Source organism: Bactrocera latifrons, unplaced genomic scaffold (assembly GCF_001853355.1).
Source record: "Bactrocera latifrons isolate USDA-ARS-PBARC rearing strain unplaced genomic scaffold, ASM185335v1 scaffold_121, whole genome shotgun sequence".
NCBI classification, from domain to species: domain Eukaryota; kingdom Metazoa; phylum Arthropoda; class Insecta; order Diptera; family Tephritidae; genus Bactrocera; species Bactrocera latifrons.
The window spans coordinates 425176-446946 of NW_017534642.1; the positions used below are offsets into that span (position 1 = coordinate 425176).

At 40.3% G+C, this 21771-nt stretch overlaps 1 protein-coding gene across 4 annotated transcripts in view; it reads right to left on the minus strand.

The window, feature by feature from the left end:
- Positions 1-21771, minus strand: part of LOC108978419 (high affinity copper uptake protein 1) — a 31220-nt gene that overhangs the window by 4618 nt on the left and 4831 nt on the right. For 3 of the 4 annotated variants that reach the window (XM_018948690.1, XM_018948691.1, XM_018948688.1), the window contains exon 2: positions 1436-1606. In XM_018948690.1, coding sequence (XP_018804235.1) covers positions 1436-1469 — 34 coding nt within the window. In that variant the 5' untranslated portion in view covers positions 1470-1606. Of the gene's footprint in view, positions 1-1435; positions 1607-12908; positions 13144-21771 lie in introns of those variants that run through there. The other variant, XM_018948689.1, reaches the window with a different exon arrangement.

Here is a 21771-nt window from a genome sequence, read left to right on the forward strand (position 1 = left end):
AAAATTAACTTACGTCTTTCTTAAAACTCCTTCCGTTAAGGCCCCAGCCCCTAAATTCTAGAGGCGTAGGCGTGTATCACCGGTGATACATTGGCACCTGGGAGTAGTTTTTTGCTGTGATCACCGGTGATACACTGGCACCTGGGGGTAGTTTTTTGTTGTGATCACCGGTGATACATTGGCAGCCAACGTGTTAACTACCTAATACGTACTCCTACTAATACTATGAATTCAGAGTAATAATGATGCTGACACGGCTTCATTGAGTTTGAAGTTGACTTTACAGAGCGTTGAGCTCAGTTTACAAAAAAAATCTGTGTCCAGCTGGTTTGATTTCCTCGTCTGAGTTTGAAATTGATGTGTCAGCTTTCGTAGGTTAGGTTAGGTTAAATGGAATCCTTGGCATGACGCAGGGGTCATACTCAGACCATTGTGTTCAGTCCTTTGTGACAAAAAAATCCTATAATCCTTGAACCTATCAAAGTTGTGCTTTATTTATATTTTCGCTATTTCATCTGGATGCCTAAAAGTATGAGATTCGAGGTGAGAGACCTTGATCTGGCAAAATCTGGACATTGCTCGAATAAGTGTTCAGAAGATTCTATCCTATCTTCTTCCAAACCGCTGTTGCACCTCACATCCGGTAAGATGTTCAATCATATTGTATGAACCCCGATCAGACACAGTATGCTGTTAGAATTTCTACAACTTTCCATTGGTGGACCTTACTGAAAGCGTAGAGCTCATCCGCCTTACAGTACCCTGCAATACCGTTGTGGCCAGGCACCCAAGCCAGTCTAATTATAAAACAGCTCCGTGAGAGTGATAAGAAGTCTAGATATCCATTCAGTAGTCTTGAGCGCACGGTCAGCGAACACAATACTAGTAACACTGCTGTACAAGATGAAGTATCTAGATGTTGCTTTAGCAAGAGGGGTGCGTTTCGGTGGCACCAGGCCTTTTTGAAGGGCAGATACAGGTCGCTGAAGAAGGCCGTGCTGGGAGACCTGCGGCTTCAACAAACACCGACAACGTGACTCGTGTGCGCAGTCGACTAAGTATTCGTTTAATTGTCCATATGTTAAATTTATGAAAATTGCGGCAAGTGGAAGTGTGCCGCCTTTCTTGTGAACAGCTACCTTACCAAGGCCGGCATCCCAACGCGCTGCATCGACGCAGAAGAAGCCTATTTTGAAAGTTTTTAAAGAATTGTAACGATTGGTACAATAAATTTTTTTAAATCGACTCAGCCCTATGACTTTCTGGACAAACCCTGTATTGCAGCCACTTTCGCTTGGAAGATGCTGCAGTGGTCAGGAAGCCTAAGCACCGACTATTATGAACTTTACATCCTTAGGGTAAACTTTGTGTATAAACGAATCGGCGGTGGTATAAGTGCCATTTTAAGAGTTTCTTTCGACTTTGAGAGACTTACCGTGATTGTGTATACTATGCTGTGAATGATCCATTTTGCCACTGCCGAGTGCCGGTTACCACTTAATATTGTAGTTGTTGCAGCTTAAATAAACCGAATTAATTATAAAGAGGACTTCTTGCTCGCCAACGCTGGCCTTGGCATTTAGGAAGAATGCTGTGAAATGGCGGACTGTAAATAGAGAGAGAGAGAGAGAGAGAGAGAGAGATAGGAAATAAGTGTATGTGTTTGAGAAAGTATTGTGGAGCATTCTTAAATTTTGTTGTAAATTGCTTGCTTGTTACTCTTCCTTTTCTACGCAACTAATTACGCATAACGGTATTATACATTCAATGACTACAGAGCATAATTAAGCGTTGTATAACGACTAAATGCGGTGGTATAACGGTAAATACGATGAAAGGCTTGCAAACGGATAGTAGAAAAAATCCCGTTTTATGCGCATAGCTAATCAACTTAAGCAGCTGATAAAGCGATTACTTGCTTTGCCATAACAATAAAAACCGCCAAACAACTCAGCAAAAAAAAAGACGAAAAAACTTAACAAGAGCAACAATCAAACATTTATAATTATGCCCACAGGAGCGCAACAGTTTGCTCAATGTCTCAGACTAAAAACGCTTATTCCTTAGCTACTAATCGCTTTGCACAACTGACACGCGCAAGCAAAAGAGCTTGCGCTGAAACAAAAACAGGATTATAAATGGGTGTTATTCATCTAAAAGTCAGCCATTTGGAATGGACGGTTCACGATATTATGAATTCTGATGCATCCAAAAGTTTGACCTCCAATATGTTGGTCTTGGTATGACTAAGTGTAGAGACTATTGAAAGGTTTGGCTGATAATCCTTGGCTGAATAAAAATCCGGGGCTTTTTAGGTTACTTAGACTCGACTTTCGTGGGAACGGCGCGAACCGCCTTCGATGAAATGAGTGGGGTTCGGTCAGAGCTGACCAACTATTGGACTACATATTTTATTGTGAGGTTGGGAGTAACTTTTGGGTCATTACGACAGCAGAGGGGAGAGTGCTTATATTTATCAATCGATTTACTGAGCTTCCACCACGAGCTGCTGAAATTGCTGTATTGCTATTTCGTGCATTAACTGCTCTAATTAGTCCAAATTTGTTCCAATTGATAAAGGGTTGGAAGACGTGACTACTTTGCATCACCAAAAAGCAAATATCACTGTATCACATACAGTCTATTTTCCTTAGTACATAGTATTCTGATTCTCTTCCTCCGCCATTTTTACGCTTAGCAACGGGCATGTGTTAAATCGATAGTTCTGTGTAAAATATTTCCTACTCCGTTTGTTTTTCTGGTAAAACCGAAGCAAATTTCAAATATGATAGACGCTGATATGTACACGTGACGAGTCGTATACATACATATATGTATGAACATACTTATGGTTCATGCTTCGCAACATGCGTGCTTCCACCGAGCAATGAATGAAGAAGTTTTGAAATTCGAGCGCTTGTCACTTGTGAAACTGCGTGAATATGCAGCGTTGCCCCCATGAGCGCAAAAACAAAAATAAAAAGTACGGAAAAATGCGAGAAGAGTTCTCAGAATATCAGCGATGAGCTTTCCAACAACAACAATGATAACAAGAACAAAAGGTCAAATTGAAACCAAAGGCCAAGTTCAAAGTAACTCACACAGACAAGGGGGAACAATCAGACGGTCGCACATTAAAGTCCTTTGCTTGAGATAAGAGCGGAATAAATGAATAATATAACGCACGGTTGCAAATATTTTGCACGTTACTGTAACAATGCATGCGAATCTCACTTTTATGCAATTGAAATGCAAAACATGTGCGCCCAAAATATAATATTATCATACAATTGATTGCGTACGTGCAGCATACGCAACGCTGCTACCTCTAAACACACACACACACGCACACACGTATTGGGTTGGCAAAAATCAAAGCAGAAAAAAATAAGTTGTTTTTATGCCACAAAAGGCTCAAATTTGTCGAAAGGGGTCGCCGATTTTGGCGAAAGCCTATACATTACAATAACAAAAACAATAAAATAATAAAAATTCAATGGCGACCCACGGATGCAGTTCCACAAATTTGGCCGAACGTCGTTTAAATGAATTTCGCGAATAAATGTGTTAAATTATGCCCACGCACACACACACCCGCATACAGCACGTAGACGAGTTGTGTTGCAACAGCGCAACACTTTCAATAATTATGTGGACGTTCCGGGCTTTATCTTGGCCGAAAACAGCTGATGGCGAGCCGCCCAGCCTACAATAGCGATATTTTTCAACAATTTTACTATGTATTTCGATTAAGCATGTTAAGCTCGCGGAGTATGTGGCATGAATTGTGTCCTTTGCGTTAAGCCCGACACGCCTAATTTCCGGTCATCAATAAAGATTTTAATGCCAATAAATACCTTCTCTCCTCGTGAGAAATAAACCGTTATTCTGTTTCGTACATCCGTATTTCCGTATACTGTCTAAAAACCAATTAGATCGTTAGCGAGAAGAAGAGTGGCTGTTACGGCCGACATGACCACCCATCGGTCGCGAGATGAAACTTCCATGCGACCGAATTGGCCTAACTAGCGCATTCAATTTGGCCCTAGAGCTCATACAGTTCGTGGTTCCATATTCTTTAATTTTTAACCTTCACGCTAGTGGCTTCAGAGATCTTGCGAAGAACAAAACTCTCGAAAGCTCTAAGTCATCAAACAAACAGTCGTCCCAGAATAACTTTTGCCAACAGGTGCTATTTTGGATTCGACGAACAAAAACCAAACTCTATAAATCATCTTCATTCCCATCCTGCTATATGATGCAGAGGCATGGACGATCTGATGAGTCGACGTTACGAGTTTAGAGAGAAAGGTTGTGCGAAAGGTTTCTGGACCTTTGCGCGTTGGCCACAGCGAATATCGTATTCGTTGGAACGATGACCTGTATGAGATATACCTCGACCTTGACATAGTTCAGCGAATTAAAAAACAGCGGCTACGCTGGCTAGGTCATGTTGTTCGAATGGACGAAAAAATTCCAGCTATGAAAGTATTCGACGCAATACCCGCTAGGGGAAGCAGAGGAAGAGGAAGATCTCCACTCCGTTGGAAAGATCAGGTGAAGAAGGAACTGGCTTCACTTGATTTTTTCAATTGGCGCCACGTTGCGAAAAGAAAAAACCTTTTGTTCAGACAGTGCAAAAGTCACCTCACACAAACTTAAGCTTTACTCAGAAGAACGAAAATCAATTATAATAATTGTCGAATCAAATTACATTTTTAAATTTAAGACACATTTTCCTATTCCCAATCCAATTTGCACGACACTAAGACCGTTCGAAATTGGCAGACTTTGAACTTTCAAACTGATAGCGGCTTCCGAACTTCCGAACAACTTAGCTTGTTGGCGCAAATTGAAGCTGTCTGTTTGCGTTTCGAAAACAACAACTTTCAACAGCAACAACAATGAATTTATCAGAAACATGGTCGAACCAAATGTATATACATATGTATGCACATCTACCCATGACTAGATAATTGCATATGTATGTGTGCATTTGGTTAAATTGAACGATTGACAACTAATTTACTTCGAGTAGAAAGGGAATTTTCGGCAGATCACTGAATAGAGATACGAGCAACAAGCGGTACAAGCTGTGTCTGCGTGCGATTTGGTTGAATAACCGGAATACAATAGACCGCAAACCTCTTACTTTACTTTCAGAAAAACGAAACGAAGGCAAAACAAAGCGGGTAAAGGTGTACACAGCAAGCTGGCGGGTTTACTGTTTGTTTATTTTGGCCTACAAATCCAACTGCGAACCGATTGATCTGGAATTGGTGAAGGGGAATTTCACAAATGTTAAAAAAAGTACTTAACTACGACTTTTTAGAGAGTAATGTTTATGCTTTGAACATGAGAATTACGGCATGACGCGGTGGACGAAAAGCAGGGGAGTTCAGTAATGTGTTGCCTCTCATATTTCGGGATTTGGCAAACCTAGTGCTGCAATTTGCCAACTCACAACCTTATCGTAAAGTTTGACATTTTTGAAGTTATACATCATCAGAACAATTTGATTTGCCAGCGCTATTTGTGTTGTTTACAGTGGCTTAAAATATTTATCTCGGCTATAAAATGAAAATAAATCGCGATTATTTTTGACAACTTTCGACTAGCATTAACTCAGCAAAAAATTTGTTCACTTTGGATCCCATACAATTTATCATTCGCTCCACAAAATGCTCGTGTGGATTGATCGAGGAAAATGTTGAAAAACTACGATAATTGTGCTGTGAAACAAGTCTATGACATCGTAACTGGTGATATATCGTGAATATATGTGTACGAACCATAAGTAAGCATAGATTAGAACCATAAGAACCCCAAAATAAATTCGATTGTCGAATCCAACAAAAGTTGTCCGCGCACGAAGCATTTTCAAACAAATAGTTGCCGGTTTTTTGAAAAAAAAAGACTACAACTACGCAGAACCGTAAATTCTGAGTGGTACACAATTATTTTTTTGCCAATTGTCTTTCAAGAAATCAGAAATCCGAACCATCGAAGACGGAACTCTCTTCACCACTACAATGCGAGATCTCAAACATTGATATGATGAGTGATCCGACGTATAGCTCTGGCTTGGCACTGAATCATTTCTTTTTATTCCCGTGCACTCCCCACATCTATGCTAAAGACAACCGACAGGTATATATAAGAGTTAAGTTTACTTTTACTTTAGACGAAGTGCAATCTAAAGTCAGGAAAGTCAAACGTGTACCAGATGGTAGCCAATCGTTTTGGAGCAATTGTCAAAGGGCGATCAGAAAGATGGCAGACTGGCAGCTGTCTAGTGGATTGGCCGCCAGTGAAATGTTGAGCAATTCTTAGCGGACACTTTTTCGAATCATAAATACTAACGAAGATAGGAAAATCAGAGGTAAGATGCGGAGAAGAATACCTAAGGGGTTAAATAGGCATACTTTTATGTCAATGCTCTTTGTGCAGAAATGTTCATATGAAATTTGTCGATTATGTCTAAATGCAAGTGGCAAATTGTTATTGCGACTATAAATTGTTGGAATTCGCGACTAATTCGCTGGATGATGACTTTCTGACTTCTTGCTGCCGAAAAAAAAACGGCTGAACTAACCTTGCGGCGAACTAACAAAACAGCGATGAGATCTTCATGTGGTATGTGAGAATTACATTTATATCATATGTACAGCGTAATAAATTTCATGTTGCCATCTCTTCACTACTTTCTCTATCCACACTTACTTAGTCACTGTTCTAATGCCGTAAATAATCTAAATTGCTATATTAAGCGCACTTTAAACAATAAATTTGCACTTAATAAATTGTAAGCACAGAGGTTGATATCGTGAGTGAGCGGCGAACAGCGGCCAGCGTGCGAAGGCATGATTTAAACTCGCAGCCTCGCAGCGCACTATCGCTGCAATAAAAGCGCGCAAATTGCAAAAAAGAAAGCAAACTGGCGGGGAAAATAGAGAAACTACAATGGAAAGCGGAAATTGCAGGCTCACAAATGGGGATAAAGCAAATTGTTTACAACATTTCTATGGTCGCTGGTGAAGGGGGAAGCAAAGTGTAAGCGGCAGGAAGAGTTTACTACAAGGGAGTGTTGAACTTATGTTTTTACCGGTTCTTAGATTTCGAGGCATTACAGCTAATCCCTAAGCCTAGCCTTATGAAAATCACCCTATAATAATATAAGTTAGCATGTTACTAGCAAAAGAGAAAAGGAAGCTAGGTTAAATGGTTAGAAATAAATGGATCACGGGCTAAGCTAGTCGTCGATAAAAATAAATTTTTGAGAACGCTTATAAACTACAAACCACAATTTATAAGAACCTAATGGCGCTTCCGAGCGACCTATAATACAAACTGAGTTTATGTCTGTTCCCACGATGGGCGGGTCTACGTAATCGGATCGGTCCAGGATTTTTTATTTGGGCAAGGACTGTCAGCCTTTCCTCGAAATTACTTCAGACATATAGAAGTAAAGTCCTCTCTCTATGACCAAAACCCAAACTTTATAAGTCCCTCATTGATCCCGACCTGCTATATGGTGCAGCGGCATGGAAGATGACAACATTGAGGCGACGTTACGAAATTTCGAGAGAAAGGTTCTGCGAAAGATTTATGGTCCTTATCGCATTCGATGGAACGATGAGCTGTATGAGATATACAACGACATTGACACAGTTCAGCGAATTAAAAGACAGCGGCTACGCCGGCTAGGTCATGTTGTCCGAATGGACGAAAAAATTCCAGCTATGAAAGTATTCGACGCTGTACCCGCCAGGGGAAGCAGAGGCAGAGGAAGAGGAAGATCTCCGCTCCGTTGAAATGACCAGGTGCAGAAGAAATTGGCTTCGCTCCGAATTTCCAATTGGCAGCACCTTGCGAAAAAACGAAATGACTGGCGCACTGTTGCTAACTCGGCTATAATCGCGTAAGCGGTGTCCACGCCAGTGAAGAAGGACTGTCAACTCAGCAAAATTCTGCCGCTACTACAACAGCAACAACATTTATTAAGACTCACCACCCGCGCAATGGTAGTCACATATAAATTTTTTTTAATTTTGATATTGCATTCTTTGCACTTTAGACCCGCCCTAGTGTACATCCGAGAATTTCTGTATGCATGTAAGTACTACACATATATGTGTGTATATACATACTTTACATACATATGTATGTATGTTGCCATGACATTGAGGGACAGCAGAAGCGAAGAGCTTCTCCATTATATTCAACCGCAAAGGACAAATGTAGAAGGATATAATATTCGTAGTATGTGCGAATGCATTGTGCTTGTATACAATACATACATACACTTGCACACATATACACTAAATTTACGCCGTTATAATATGCGTGTGCATGTCTATGTATGCGGGAGTGAGTTCTGTGCGAGTAGCAATGCGGTTGACATTGTCAGACAACTAATGAACGTGCAGGTCATGCAGAACCGCAACAACAGCACAAATAACAACAAAGCGGACAGCAAAAAGCATTAACAAAAACATTACGAACAATAAAAATTCAAACACGCCAGCACATACACATACACACACATATTTGTTTGCAAGTAAGAAAGTAAGTGAATTGTGGGCGGCTGGGCTTAGCGGATGCGGTGCAGATTTCCAGGAAGCGTAATACACCGGCAACAGCAACTTGTTGGATCAGCTGCGTAGGGCGCACAGACAAATTTCGAACTTCGCATATTTACGGCATTCTTCAGCGTCTTGGATGATTGAAGGTTATGTGGTGTGTGCTCTATTGTTTCTGGTGGGAATGGTAGCGTGGCGGAGAGGCAAGTAGGAGGCTGAGCTTTTCGCTAATGGCCGAGATAGCAGTATTTGCAAAGAGACACGCACACGAAATTTTTATGAGAATAATTTTAACATTCCGTTATACCACACACTTGGTCGATTGGAGTGTGAATTGGGAACGGCGTTTGGAATTTGGCACGCATTAAATTTTGAGTAAATGTCACAGCGAAATAAAAGGTGGTGTGAATTGGGGGATTAAAAAATTAAGCGTTTGTGAATGAGTTTGCTATTGTGGATTTATGCATGTGCATGGACATGTGTGTTTTCTTTGCATATAATTTTAGAGCTTTTAAGATAAATTAAGCTTTTATATGAGCTTCATTTAAGTTTTTATATGTGCTTTCATCTAAACTTTCATATACTTATATTAAGGAATAAGCTTTCCTGGAGCTTTCACATTCTTTTATTAAATACAAAGATTTCATAGAACTTTGATATAAGTTTTCAACGAGCTTTCATATCTGTTAGCAACGAACTTTCATTTAAGCTTTAAAATTTAAAAAAATGAGATAAGTTAAGCTTTTATATGGGCTTTCATGTAAGCTTTCCCATATTTACATTTAAGGAAAAACTTTCATAAAAGTTTTCATAGAGCTTTAACATAAGTTTTCATCAAATTTTCTTATAAGCTATAATTTCAAACATAAACCTTTGAATCAAGATATATAATATTAAATGAAAAGCCTTCATAGAGCTTTCCAATATTGTACATTAAACCGAAATCCAATTGTTGAAAGAAGGCTCTCATTTAAGCTTTAAACGCATTTTCTATTTCCTACATTGAATAATATTTATACGATTTTCCAACAGAGTTCAACCTATGCAACAGGATTAGCATGCAATTTAGGAACACTTAATAAAGAACACTTCTGCTGAAATATATATGACGCCACAGGCATTGAAAATCGGCCATATTTATTTAAGAAAGATATTTATGTAGTTGTATTTTCCGCCGGCGTAGTATGCATATAAATATTATTATGATAAATGATGCCTTCAGTTCTTGCACAATGCCAAATATTGGTTTACAACATACTATTTAGTCAATAAAAACATGTGAAATTGCTAGAAAATGACAAGTGGAGATAAAGCTGCACATTCGTGGCTTTCGGTTGTAGGCGTTGCACTTGTGTGCGTTGCACATAAAATTGTAAACGCAATAGCAAGCCTTCAAGTGAATATTTATGGGACCGTACGTGGAAGGACTTCTTGCTTTATTTATGAACCAAAACAGGAATATTTACAACGCACAATATCGCTGGCATTACAATGAATATGCAAATTTGTTGCAATGAAAAATGTGCGGCAACATTTTAGTTTAATTCTTTCCGTTCTTGGGCAAACGAGATCTGCAGAAGTGCACAGGGCAAGTACGAACAAGAAAATAATATTATAAGGGAGGTATCGATATAATATTGGGTAGTCGAGAAAGTCTTTGCGTATTTCTAGTCAAACTTCAACTTATTTTCACTTATATTTATAATGCATTTCAATGAACCAAATATGTACTATTTTGGTAGACCACATTTTGCCATTTTTCCGCTAGAGACATTATTCCATCAGTGTAAAACTTTTCTAGTTTCTTGGCGAAAAACTGCGACAAGTACTTTTCACAGGCTTCTCTTGAAGCCAACTTTACTCTATTAAGTGAGTTCTGCATTGACTGAGGCAAATGACTGAAACTGATGGTGCAAAGTTGTCTATTGACAAAATACGAAAATACTTTTTCGACTACCCAATATATGTATGTATTAAAACATAATAATAAAATGACGGTCGTGCTGCAATTAAAATTTTCTAATAGTTAGATTTATTTGATTGTCAAGTAGAAAACTGTGGGAAAATGAAATATAATTTCACAAAAGCATACTTCAGCTGATTTGGCACGTACCAGCGTGGCTGTAAATACACTGACCATGACGGAATTCGCCCTAATCTGATAGTTGGTCAAGCAAATGCCAAAAAAGCAATTAAAAATTTTGACACTCAGCAGCTAAAAGCAACATGAAGTCGAGTGGTCCCCGCTGCTTATGTAAAATTCATACGCATTCAAACATGTATGTATGTAAGTGTATGTGTGTGCTTTTCACTGATCTGTCAATTTTGTGGTACGGTTAAAAACGAATTGAAAATATTATTTATGAGGATGAGCATATCAAGGAATGTATGCGGTGGGTGTGCCTGGGTGCGTATGATGAACTTGAAATAATGTTCACAAATGGCTTAAAAGTATGCTTCAACATTAAAGAAAATCGCAATAAAAAAACTCAAACGCTTTGAAGTATGCTTCAGTATTTAGAAAATTTTCACTCATTTGAATTCAAAAGCAAAAAATAAGAAATATTTAATTTTCTAATTACGATGTAACGAAATTTATGGGCTTTCCTGACACAGAACCAACACACCGACCTTCTTAGCACTTAATTACCGTTGCTTTTCGAACGTGAATTTTTTATAAGTTCACCAGGCCACAACTATGAATATTTTACGTTTCACATTTGCCTCCTGTTTGCGAAAAATCTTCTTTGGTTTCTTAGCAGCGCATTTATATGATTTCCAGCATTAATTGTGAGCATAATTATACCCTGAACAGAGTATATTTAGCTTGCCACGAAGTTTGAAACACCCATATATAGAATTATATATACATATATAAATGATCCAACAGCCTCGGATAAGAGACCCCCTTTTGATGACGACCATGGCCCAACGCAGAATAACTCTTGCCAACAGATGCTACTTCGGACTGAGTAGGCAATCGAGAAGTACAGGTAAATTCCTATCTCGATGAACAAAAATCAAACTCTATGGCGTGGACGAAGACAACATCTGATGAGCCGACTTGACGAAAGATTTATGGCCCTTGCGCGTTTGCCATGGCGAATATCGCATTCGATGGCACGATGAGCTGTATGAGATATACGACGACACTGACATAGTTCAGTGAACCAAGACACAGTGGGTGCGCTGGCTAGGTCATGTCTTACGTATGGACGAAAAAACTTCAGCTCTGAAAGTATTCGACGCAATAACCGCAGGGGGAAGCAGAGGAAGAGGAAGACCACCACTCCGTTGGAAGGACCAGGTGGAGAAGGAACTGGCTTCGCTTTCAATTTCCAATTGGCGCCACGTTGCGAAAAGAGGAAACGACTGGCGCGCTGTGGTTAACTCGGCTATAATCGCGTAATCAGTGACTACGCCAATCAAGAAGAAGGAGTCTCTCAGTTCTTGGGATATCGAACCGGAATTTTACACTCGTCCTTTTTCCCCAAGGAGCTGCTCATTTGTTGGATCCGCCGATACCGGCCACTATAGCATATATTCATTATAGCGCTTGTATAGACAACTTTTCCATTTGACGAAATATTTTCACGAAATTCGGTATGGGGAATTATCTAAAGCAATAATGCAAACTCTGAAGAAATTGTTCAGATCGGAATCAAGTTCTTGTAAGAAACATTGTATAACTATGCAGGGTATTCTAACGTTTTTTCTTGCTTATTTATATTTATACCCACACACGCATGGTAACTTTAATTGCCTTTGCTTTGGCTTTTGAAAGTGACAACAATCAATTACGCACTCAATAGTTGTTAATTAGGGACACCGAGATTGTTGCTGTGTGAAGAATTTTCAAAACGAAACGCGTTACTGGCAAGCCACAGACAGGCACTGTTTGACAAACGTAAATACACACAAATGCTACGAAAATATCACTTTTGGCACACCAACAACTCACACTGTGCTAACCTGTTGCGCAACGCAACGTAAACGCAGTACCTTTATAGCGACTGTTTGTGGCTGCTTGTCCTCAACTCAATGGAAATTTGCGGGGCAAAGGCGAGAAATTCCAGGAATAGCACAGGTCACAGCTACAAAGGTTGCAAGCAGCAGCCAAAAAAGACACTTGTTTGAGCGCTGTGGCAATTCGACGCTGCTGCATACGCATACATGCCAGGCACAGTTAGCTGGTTTTAATTGCATGCTAGGAAGATGACAATGCTAACTGCGTCTGCAATTAGGTATAAAGCATGGTTGATTTGTTGCTTATGGCAAACACACAAACATACACACACATGCACAGAAATAATCAGCACTACTCACTTCACGCCCGACCAGCCGTTGAGTCCTGTGTTGCGTCCGGAGTTAACGAGAGCAAATACCGATCTCGAACTGCGTGGGCTTCGTGGCAACACCAATTGCACAGTTATGCGTGGAAACCGACGCGTAGTCAATGCACAACGGTAGCAACGGTAATTACACAAGTGTGTTCGACTCAGCAAGCGCACGACGATTATTTAGCTTTGAACTGATTAATGAAGCGGCAACAACAAGAACGTTTGCGTCTGCACGCACGGAATGCTCGGCAGCGAATGCAGAAAATAATCACAACTAATAAGCGGTAACTGGCAGCGACGACAGTGGTAAGCGGAACTGCGCCTGCTGTTGTTGCACGAAACCCCGGAGCGATTTGTTGTGGCAACGCTGGCTCAAAACGAAAAGCGTTTTGCAAATCTATTTACCCACAATAGCACACACTCATTTCTCTTCAACGATTCAACAATTCACGCTCTAATCTAATTTTAATATCGAGCCCTGCATGCGGTCTGTGCGGCGTGATAATTAAAATTCACGAAAATTGTCCGAATTGCAGCCACACAGACGCTAATGTGTACATATTTATTGGTGAAGGATTACGGACTTTTCAAACTACTCAACCGCAGCCAACTTCGTTGCGGTTGATAACGAAAAATGACATAATATCGCATTGTTTGTGCGGTCGAAAGTGAAATTCTGTTTCCACAAGTGCAACTTTAGCGATAAGAATACAATGAATGCACATACACACACGCGCATACGAAGGTTGAAGATATGTAAAAACAAAGATAAGTAGAGTGCGAGTGAGAATGCAAACGTGCGATGGGTCAACAAAGGCTTTTGTGGTCTTAGCTCGGCTCTAAGTATAAACACTTGCGCTGTCGCGGCAGGTGTCTTGAGTACACATGCGATACTGTGTATGCAGCACAGTCAACCCAAAGTACACACTGTCATGTGGTTCGAGGAACAGCGCATCATTTGAACTTGAGTTCCAAAGCTGTCAAGTCGATTAAAAATAATACAAGGTGGAGAGGGGTATGCTGGCCATTTACTCAAAAAACTTCGTTCGCAATATTAATTTGAAATCAGACAAATTCCTGCCTTTCGACCAGATAGGCTTCGGAAGGTGGGAAATCAAACAGATCTTCTTCTTTACTGGCGTAGACACCGCTTTCGCAATGTGGACAACAGCGCGACAGTCATTTCTCAGTCATTGGAGATTTAAAGCGAAGACAGGTCCTTCTCCACCTGGGCCTTGCAGCGGAGTGGAGGTCTTCCTCTTCCACTGCATCCCCTGGCGGGTCAGGATGAAGTACTTGATCCCTATTACTGAGAGAAAGCTCTCATGGAAGCCAAAATTCGAGGAGAGACTGAAAAAGAGATCGGCCGCCTTATACCCTTGCAGAGGAGCAATTTAGAAGAGGTGGGGCCTCTCACCAAAACCGGTGTCCTGACTCTATGGAACCGTAGTTAAGCCAATAATATATTATGGGGTCGTTGTCCGGTAGAGGGCGCTCCAAAAAACCACACTAGCTAAGCAGTTTGAGAGTTATCAAATGGCGGTCCTCATCGACATCTGTGATGCACTAAAAACAGTCCAAAAATGGCACTTATTCTACATATTGCAACTGTAGACATAGCTTGGCGGCGATGACCGCTATGAGACTTTAGGAGGGGCTCCGGGCGGGCACACACCGAAATTCTACACTTCCTCGATTGCATTCCTGTAAATCTAGTTTACTGCATTGCAGAGCCTACTCTTGGCGTTTCCTTCTCAGCTTGCACACTTGCAAGGGGCTTGTGGGCGGGGCGTAGCTTTTGAAGAAGAGAGAGCTTCGAAGTTAGGAGGGAAGGTAGGTGATGGAACCGATTGTAAATCCCCGGGTTGCCTCAATGGGGAAATGCTTTCGACTCGGCTTTAAGCGGACAGCCTGAGACTGAGTTATTTGCTAGGATAAATGGCTTGAGACATTCGTTTAAATCCAAAGTAAATACAAGCCTCTAAGCATTTGCAATGTTTTAATTAAGCGTATGCGGAATATAAGCTTTCGTGCTCGGTTTAAAATTTCGAAAATTATTTGCAACATCGATGATTTGACAGTTAAGAAGAATAGATTTCCACGTAAAATCAATTTCTGTGTACTCTGCGGCACACAAATACATAACCCGGCATATTTTTGGAATTAACATACACACATAAATATATTTGCAAGAGTCAGTGAGAGTCTGAGGCTCACTTTAGTTCATTTTGTTGAATGTAATCAGTGGTTTTGTGTGTGGTAATGCGGTATTTGATTACTTGGAAATCAAACACATGTCATAAGTACCAAAATACATATGTACAAAGGGTATACGAGTAAATACAGTTGTACGCGAATATTAATAAAAATTATGCGTAGAGTAGGCAAAAGACCCAAACAAATATGCAATGTTGGAGCGAATTAATGAAACTTGATAAAAATACTAATATACATAGGCAGGCGCGGAGGCATGGGGGGAACCACGGACAGTAATTCCCCAAAAGCATTTTCCTCTTAATTTTAGTTTCATCAACAACTCCACGAAATATATTGCGTGGCAGATGTGACACATACTCTGAGTAGGTTACTAGAGTTAAATTCACAGTGGTTACTTGTTGTTAAATGCAGTATTTTGATTTAAATTTTTAGTTAAGCGCATAAAAGCGAGCTTAACCACAAATTTGCTGTTCTTAGCAAAGAAAAAAGAAAAAAAATAATAAACCCACGGCAACAATTTTGTGGCCCTAAGTCTTCGAAGAGCATACAGGGTTTGTCCGGTAAGTAATAGGACTGAGTCGATTTAAAAAAAAAATTATTGAAACGATCGTTACAATTCTTTAAAACTTCGATGCAGCGCTGCCAGCGCCATTTCCAAACATTGAAGACGTCACGGAAGGTATTTTCCGGAATAGCCTTAAGATCCGAGGAGCATGCTGCTTGGATCCCCTCTGTCGTCTCAAGGAAGGCAAGAAATCAAAAAAAGTCCTACAAGCCACATTTGGGCTGTAGGGCGGCTGCGAAAGCGTTGGGGTGATGGCCTTGGTTAGGTAGCAGTTCACAAGAAAGGCGGGGTGAGCCGGGTCGTTGTCGTGGTACAACTTCCCATCGGCTGCGTTGTCTTGCCGGATCCGATTGACGCTTCCTTTGATCATCGCTTTGGATTTGCTCATTCTTTCTTTTGTCTCATGAGATAATATATAAAGATCCATGACACGTCATCTGTGATTAGTTATTCCGACGTCTCTGTCGCAGATTTACCGAGTTTCGCACTGAGTTTAATCGCGTACCTCTGCTTTAACGAACGCTGCTTTTTCGGCTTGCAATACTCATAGAAACGCGACGCGTGAAAATATTTGTCCTGACTCACCAGGTGCTCGGGGACAACTGACCAGCCGCTCGTTCCTTAGCTAGGAACGCCCTCAACCGAATCCAGTCGGTGGGCGCACGCTCCGAAGTTCAGTCGCGGCGGAAAAAAATCAGTCCGATTACTCTCCGGTCAAACCCTGTACATCGAAATGAGGCCTTTTGGCCATATAACTCCCCCGTTGCCACGACAGTCGGTCTAATTAAGCGGAACGGATCCGGGATTTTATCCGGCCAAGGACAGTCAAATCGGTACCATTCTTCGAAATTATTTCAGCAATATTTTCTGTCACTACAGCAACAAAAAGCTGACTGTTTTAGTTTCATAAAGGAGTCCATAAAGCTTGTCTTCTGTATAAGCAGAAATTATGTTGCCCTCACAGTGCAGCTGAGGCGCACATCGATGCACACATGTACGCTTGGCCGTAACGGTATATATGTGTCTACAAAGTTGTTATGCAGTCAGCGCACGTAATGCGTTGCGTATACGCCGTGTAGTACATGTAATTAAAATCTGTATTGTATAATAAAGTATTCGCACACACATACACGTACGCAAAGTTGTGAGTGCATGTATGGGCGAGTGCGCAGTTGAAATGTATAAATTGACATTTTGTAGAAGAAATTGCAAGTTTTCTTAGTTGAACAACGCTCTGCAAGCAGCAGACAGACAACAGCCTGTGAAGCTGGGCAAATGGGACGAAGTGAGCGCCAGGCGCTGCGGAAGTCGTCTGCATTGGCTGCAAGGCTTATGAAAAGTTCTTAGCAAGAAAAAAGTTGATTTCGCACGCTTTTGTTAGAACTCTACACAGGCACAGAGGTGTAGCAGCAGACTGAGGTGCGAAATTGGAATTATTTCAAAATCAATACTAAACACACACAACATTTTCAATAGAAAACTTAAGAATGCAGTGTGAAAACTAAGTTGGCACAACTTGAGGTCTTTGGAACTGAGGTGTGGTGGCGCGCAGCGCATAAGGACAGCAAAAGTGAGTAGTAAATAGTGGAAGAGAGGCTTGTCTAAAAGCTTAAAAATTTTTATACATATACATACATACATATATCATTGACTGAACGCTTTTGGACGGTCTATGTGGAGATAAGTTCACAATAGCTTAGGATAAGTTTAACGAAATAGCTGTTTTAAGAAAAACAGCACGGCTACTAATAGTATTACCAAAAATTTGATGTAATTTAAGATCATATATGAAATAAAAGTTATATAAAACGGTTGCGAATTACAAGCCACTTGAGACAACGAGCGAAGACTTCAGCCAACTATGCGTTAGAATGGATTAACAGATTTCGAGAGCCAACAGACAACCGCGCCGAGCTTTGTTCTTTACCAAATCAACTTAACTGAGGCCTGTAAGTAGTGCATAGGCATATAAGCTTCCGAAATCGAAATACAACAACGCTCAGCTTGTAAATGGCAACAGTATGCGACTTTCAGGCGGATAAGTAGTTAAAACATATTTTTACACTTTGACGAGTGAACTGGAAAGCAAAAACAACGTCGATGGCAGTACGAAACAAAGGAAGCTAAGCGAAATAATGAAAAAAAGAGAAACGAAATAAAAATAAAATAAAATAGAATGTAAAGAAGAAAGCAAATGAGATCTGCACTTGAAATTGCATTATTTGCACAATGGACTCCTGCTGTGGCTGTTGTATTTTTTCCACAAACAATAATGATAAAAAATCTTGAAGTCTCGTTGCATTGTCTGGGTGGCGTAGGTGCAAGCAGTCAGCAAGAAAGCAGTAAGACACCGGGGCATGCACTTAATAAGATCGCGTAAGTGGTTATGTTTATTATTCGATGCTTTCCTGCAGTCCAAGATATTATTTTATGTAAAATTAAGATTGGGGCGCCCAACAAGCTATAAAAATGGCGGTGAAAGCGAAAAAGGCAAATATGCCGCCTACAGGGTTGCACTTCCATTTAAGCGCAAGCACACGTCTGATGGCAGCAACGTCATCATCGTTGTTATTAAAGCTAAATGTTGTCCAAGATGATGAAGACGCGGTGCGCCGTGAGTTGAAGTTCAATGCGAGACGCAAATTCAACACAATGGCCTTCACATTGAAGGTCACTGCGTTATAACTCGAAAGAAAACTCTTATGACATAACAGAGGTTTTGGTGCCTGCTACAGTCCGGAGTAAGGTTTTGGATCTTTGTATATTTACAACAGTGAAAATTGCTAAGGAGGGCACGACAGGTTGTACAGAAAATGTATACGATGTCAAAATATAACAGTGAATCAAGCGCGGCATAACGAGTGCAGTTCGTATGAATGGTTTGATACCCTCCGGTATCTGAAAATAGTTTAAGCGATACAAGCTGTTGAAAAGCGGAAAGACATGATAATATATTTATTGAAGTGACACAACTTACGGGGAGGGAAATCGCAATATTAACTTCGAACGGATAAGAAAACTTAAGAAAAGCTGAATGTGGCGAACTAAAATTACCACGCAATATTTAGTTATGTGTGCTTATACAGTTTATACATATGTATATTGGTAGTCGAAAAAGTCTTTTCGTATTTCTGGTTCTTGGTTAAATGAAGGTGAAAATCCCACCCTTTCCAACGCCATATGGTATGACATAATGCGATTTTTAGCACTGGATATATACGACTGCAACGACATCTGTTGACAAAATACGAAAGGACTTTTTCGACTATTCAATATATGCACAGAAATTGACAGTTACATGTTTCCATAAAATAATAAACCTAAAAGCAGTCAAGAAAACCACATGGACACAAATTGCAGCTTAACCCCCCGCCACGGTTCTTGCCACATCCTCACCTTCCATGACGTTTAAGTGGGAAAACAAAAAATAAAGAAAACGCCGTTAAGGTGCGATACTGCCAATAACAGTAAATGTGCTGATTATTATATTTCTAGGTTTTTTTTTGTTGTCTTGCGTTTTTGCCTTATCTCGTTGCTTGTTATTGTTTTTGTTTTCGCATATTTGTCGGTATTGTTGATAATCAAGGGTAGGAATTTTCAATTATCGCCTGTCCACAAGTTTGCGGTATTTATGCGAATGCCGGCCGGAAAGCAAGCTGCGGGGACTGGGTGCATGTGCACTCGTAAGCAAAAAGAAAGCAAAAAAGCTTTAACAGCACTGCCAGGTGCATTTTTTATACCATAAAAGGGTCTTAAGCTCGATTTTGAACGGTCAGCTCTTTTTCGTCAAAGAAAAGAGTTTTCTATTCAACAACTTGATACAGGCCGATGAGTTTGTATAGCAGATCTAAGCTACAGTTGTCCAATGTCAACAATTTTTGTGGATATTAAGCTATTGACTTGGACAATAGCCCACGCCGAGTTTCGTTAGTATACCTTTCCTATCAAGAATTTGATAGAGGTCGAGTTTGTATGGCAGTTCTACGCTATGTTAATCCGATATCGGTGATTCCACCGAAAAAGCAACTTCTGGGGGAAAAAAGGAAATGTGCGAAATTTCAGATCGACATTTAAAAAACAAAGAGACTAGTTCGAGTATCTACCGATGGACAGACGACGGGTTTGGCTTAATTGACACAGCCCTACACGATAATCAATTATGTATATATGTTTATATTATTTAGAGTCTCATATGTTCTCTTACAGGTGTTACCAAATTCGAGATGACGATGAAGGCCCTAGACACTGCAGGCTCAGGAAGCACTTGTCCAACATGGGCATGGTCTCTTGCGAAAACTGTCGATTCTGCGACCTGATACTGGATTGTCCAGCAATTTGCAGGAGCAGGCTTAAGGCCCCATGTTCCATCTACGTGGACAGGGATCACATCATCTCAGTAGCGCCCAGCAGGCTCCAGCAATTATTCCAGATGCTGGACGTTGGTGACCAAATGTGATATAGGAGAGGCCACAATAGACCCTAGGTCGCAGTGCAATACCTCATTATTAACTATGTATCTATCTAACGTCGTGACATACTGTTCAGCTTATAAAAAAGGGTTAGTAAAATAATTTGTGGCTAATAAATCTAAATAAACTCAATTAAATGTGCAAATTAAGTATATATTATATTTAACTGACAAACATTTTATTTTTGTCGAAAGCTTGACACTTAAATACAGTGTTTTTGTTTTTGAGCGGGTTAAGGCAAGCGAGTTGGAGTAATTTATGAATACGAGCGATAAGATAGAACTCTAGACTGTAAATAACGCCCATTAAGTGATAAGAGCTTGTACAAATATACACTGTAGAAAAAATTTATAAAAAGTTGCAATAAGTGCGGGCCTTGAAATCGTATACAAATGAAAGGGGATGTAAATAAAAGAAGCGAACTTCCAAAAACAAGACAAGTCACATTAGCATCTAATAAATGAGTACAAATTGCATTTCCTGCACGCGCGCTCACTTTCATAACTAATATTAAATGCAAACTAAGCTTTATGCAGCGCTTATGAATACACACATACACCCATACAGCATAAGCGGCGACGGCAAAAGAAAGAGAACGGCAACAAAGTTCCGCCAAAGCGCTGACTTCACGACTTTCGCGGCACACAGCTTGCATAGTAGTTTTTGTTGTTGTACTTCATGCGTGCACAGCTTGGCTGCAAGCGAAAATCACTGCATACACACATACACAGTTGACTAAACTCTGTTTTATTGTCGCGCAGTCGGAGCTTGGCTGCTGCCAACGCTTCTGGGTCAACAAACCCGCTGGTTTGGCATATTTCAAAGCGGACCTGAGCGCTTTTTGCTGGCAAACTTCAGCTATTTGATTGAATCAACATTTGCTTTACTTGAAATGTGAAATGTAACGTCAGCTTTGTGCAATTTATAAATGATTTGCAAGTTTTTAATGGCTTATGGACGGATATGGCGGAGATTGCAAAATGTTATTGGCTTAATTTGTTGAAAATGTTTTGTTTCGCGTGAGGATTGAAGCGGAAATTGATCATAACAGCAAAGTAGTCGGGATTCCGTCGCTAAGCGATTCCGTCCTCGCAAAATAATTTGACAACCCCAGAGAGAAAGTCGGACTGAACTACGTTTTTCTAATCAAGTTGGCATGAAATAGTCAGCGGTTTGGTTGTGAGTTTAAGTGCGGTCTAGCTGATCAGAAGGAATAACTTGCGGCAACGAAAAACGCAAAAAATTTGAAGCTTTGTTGATCCGGTTGAAGGGTTTATACTCGAATAAGTGTGCAATTTTTGAGATATCGATCTGAAATTAACGGTCGATATCGGATCATTATAGCATATAGCTGTTATACAAACTGAACAATCGGTAGCAAGTGTTTGTTTGGAAAACTCTTTTATTTGACAAGATAACTTCATGAATGAATTATTTTCCAGGCAGCGCTACAATTCCCGAACATATTCTTCAGATCTTCAGATCGGGCCACAATAATATTAGGTTGTCAAAAAAGTCTTGCGGTATTTTTTTATTGAATTTTCAATTGTTCATGAAATTTTTTTTGATGACTCATGCCCAGCTCTTGACCGATGCTA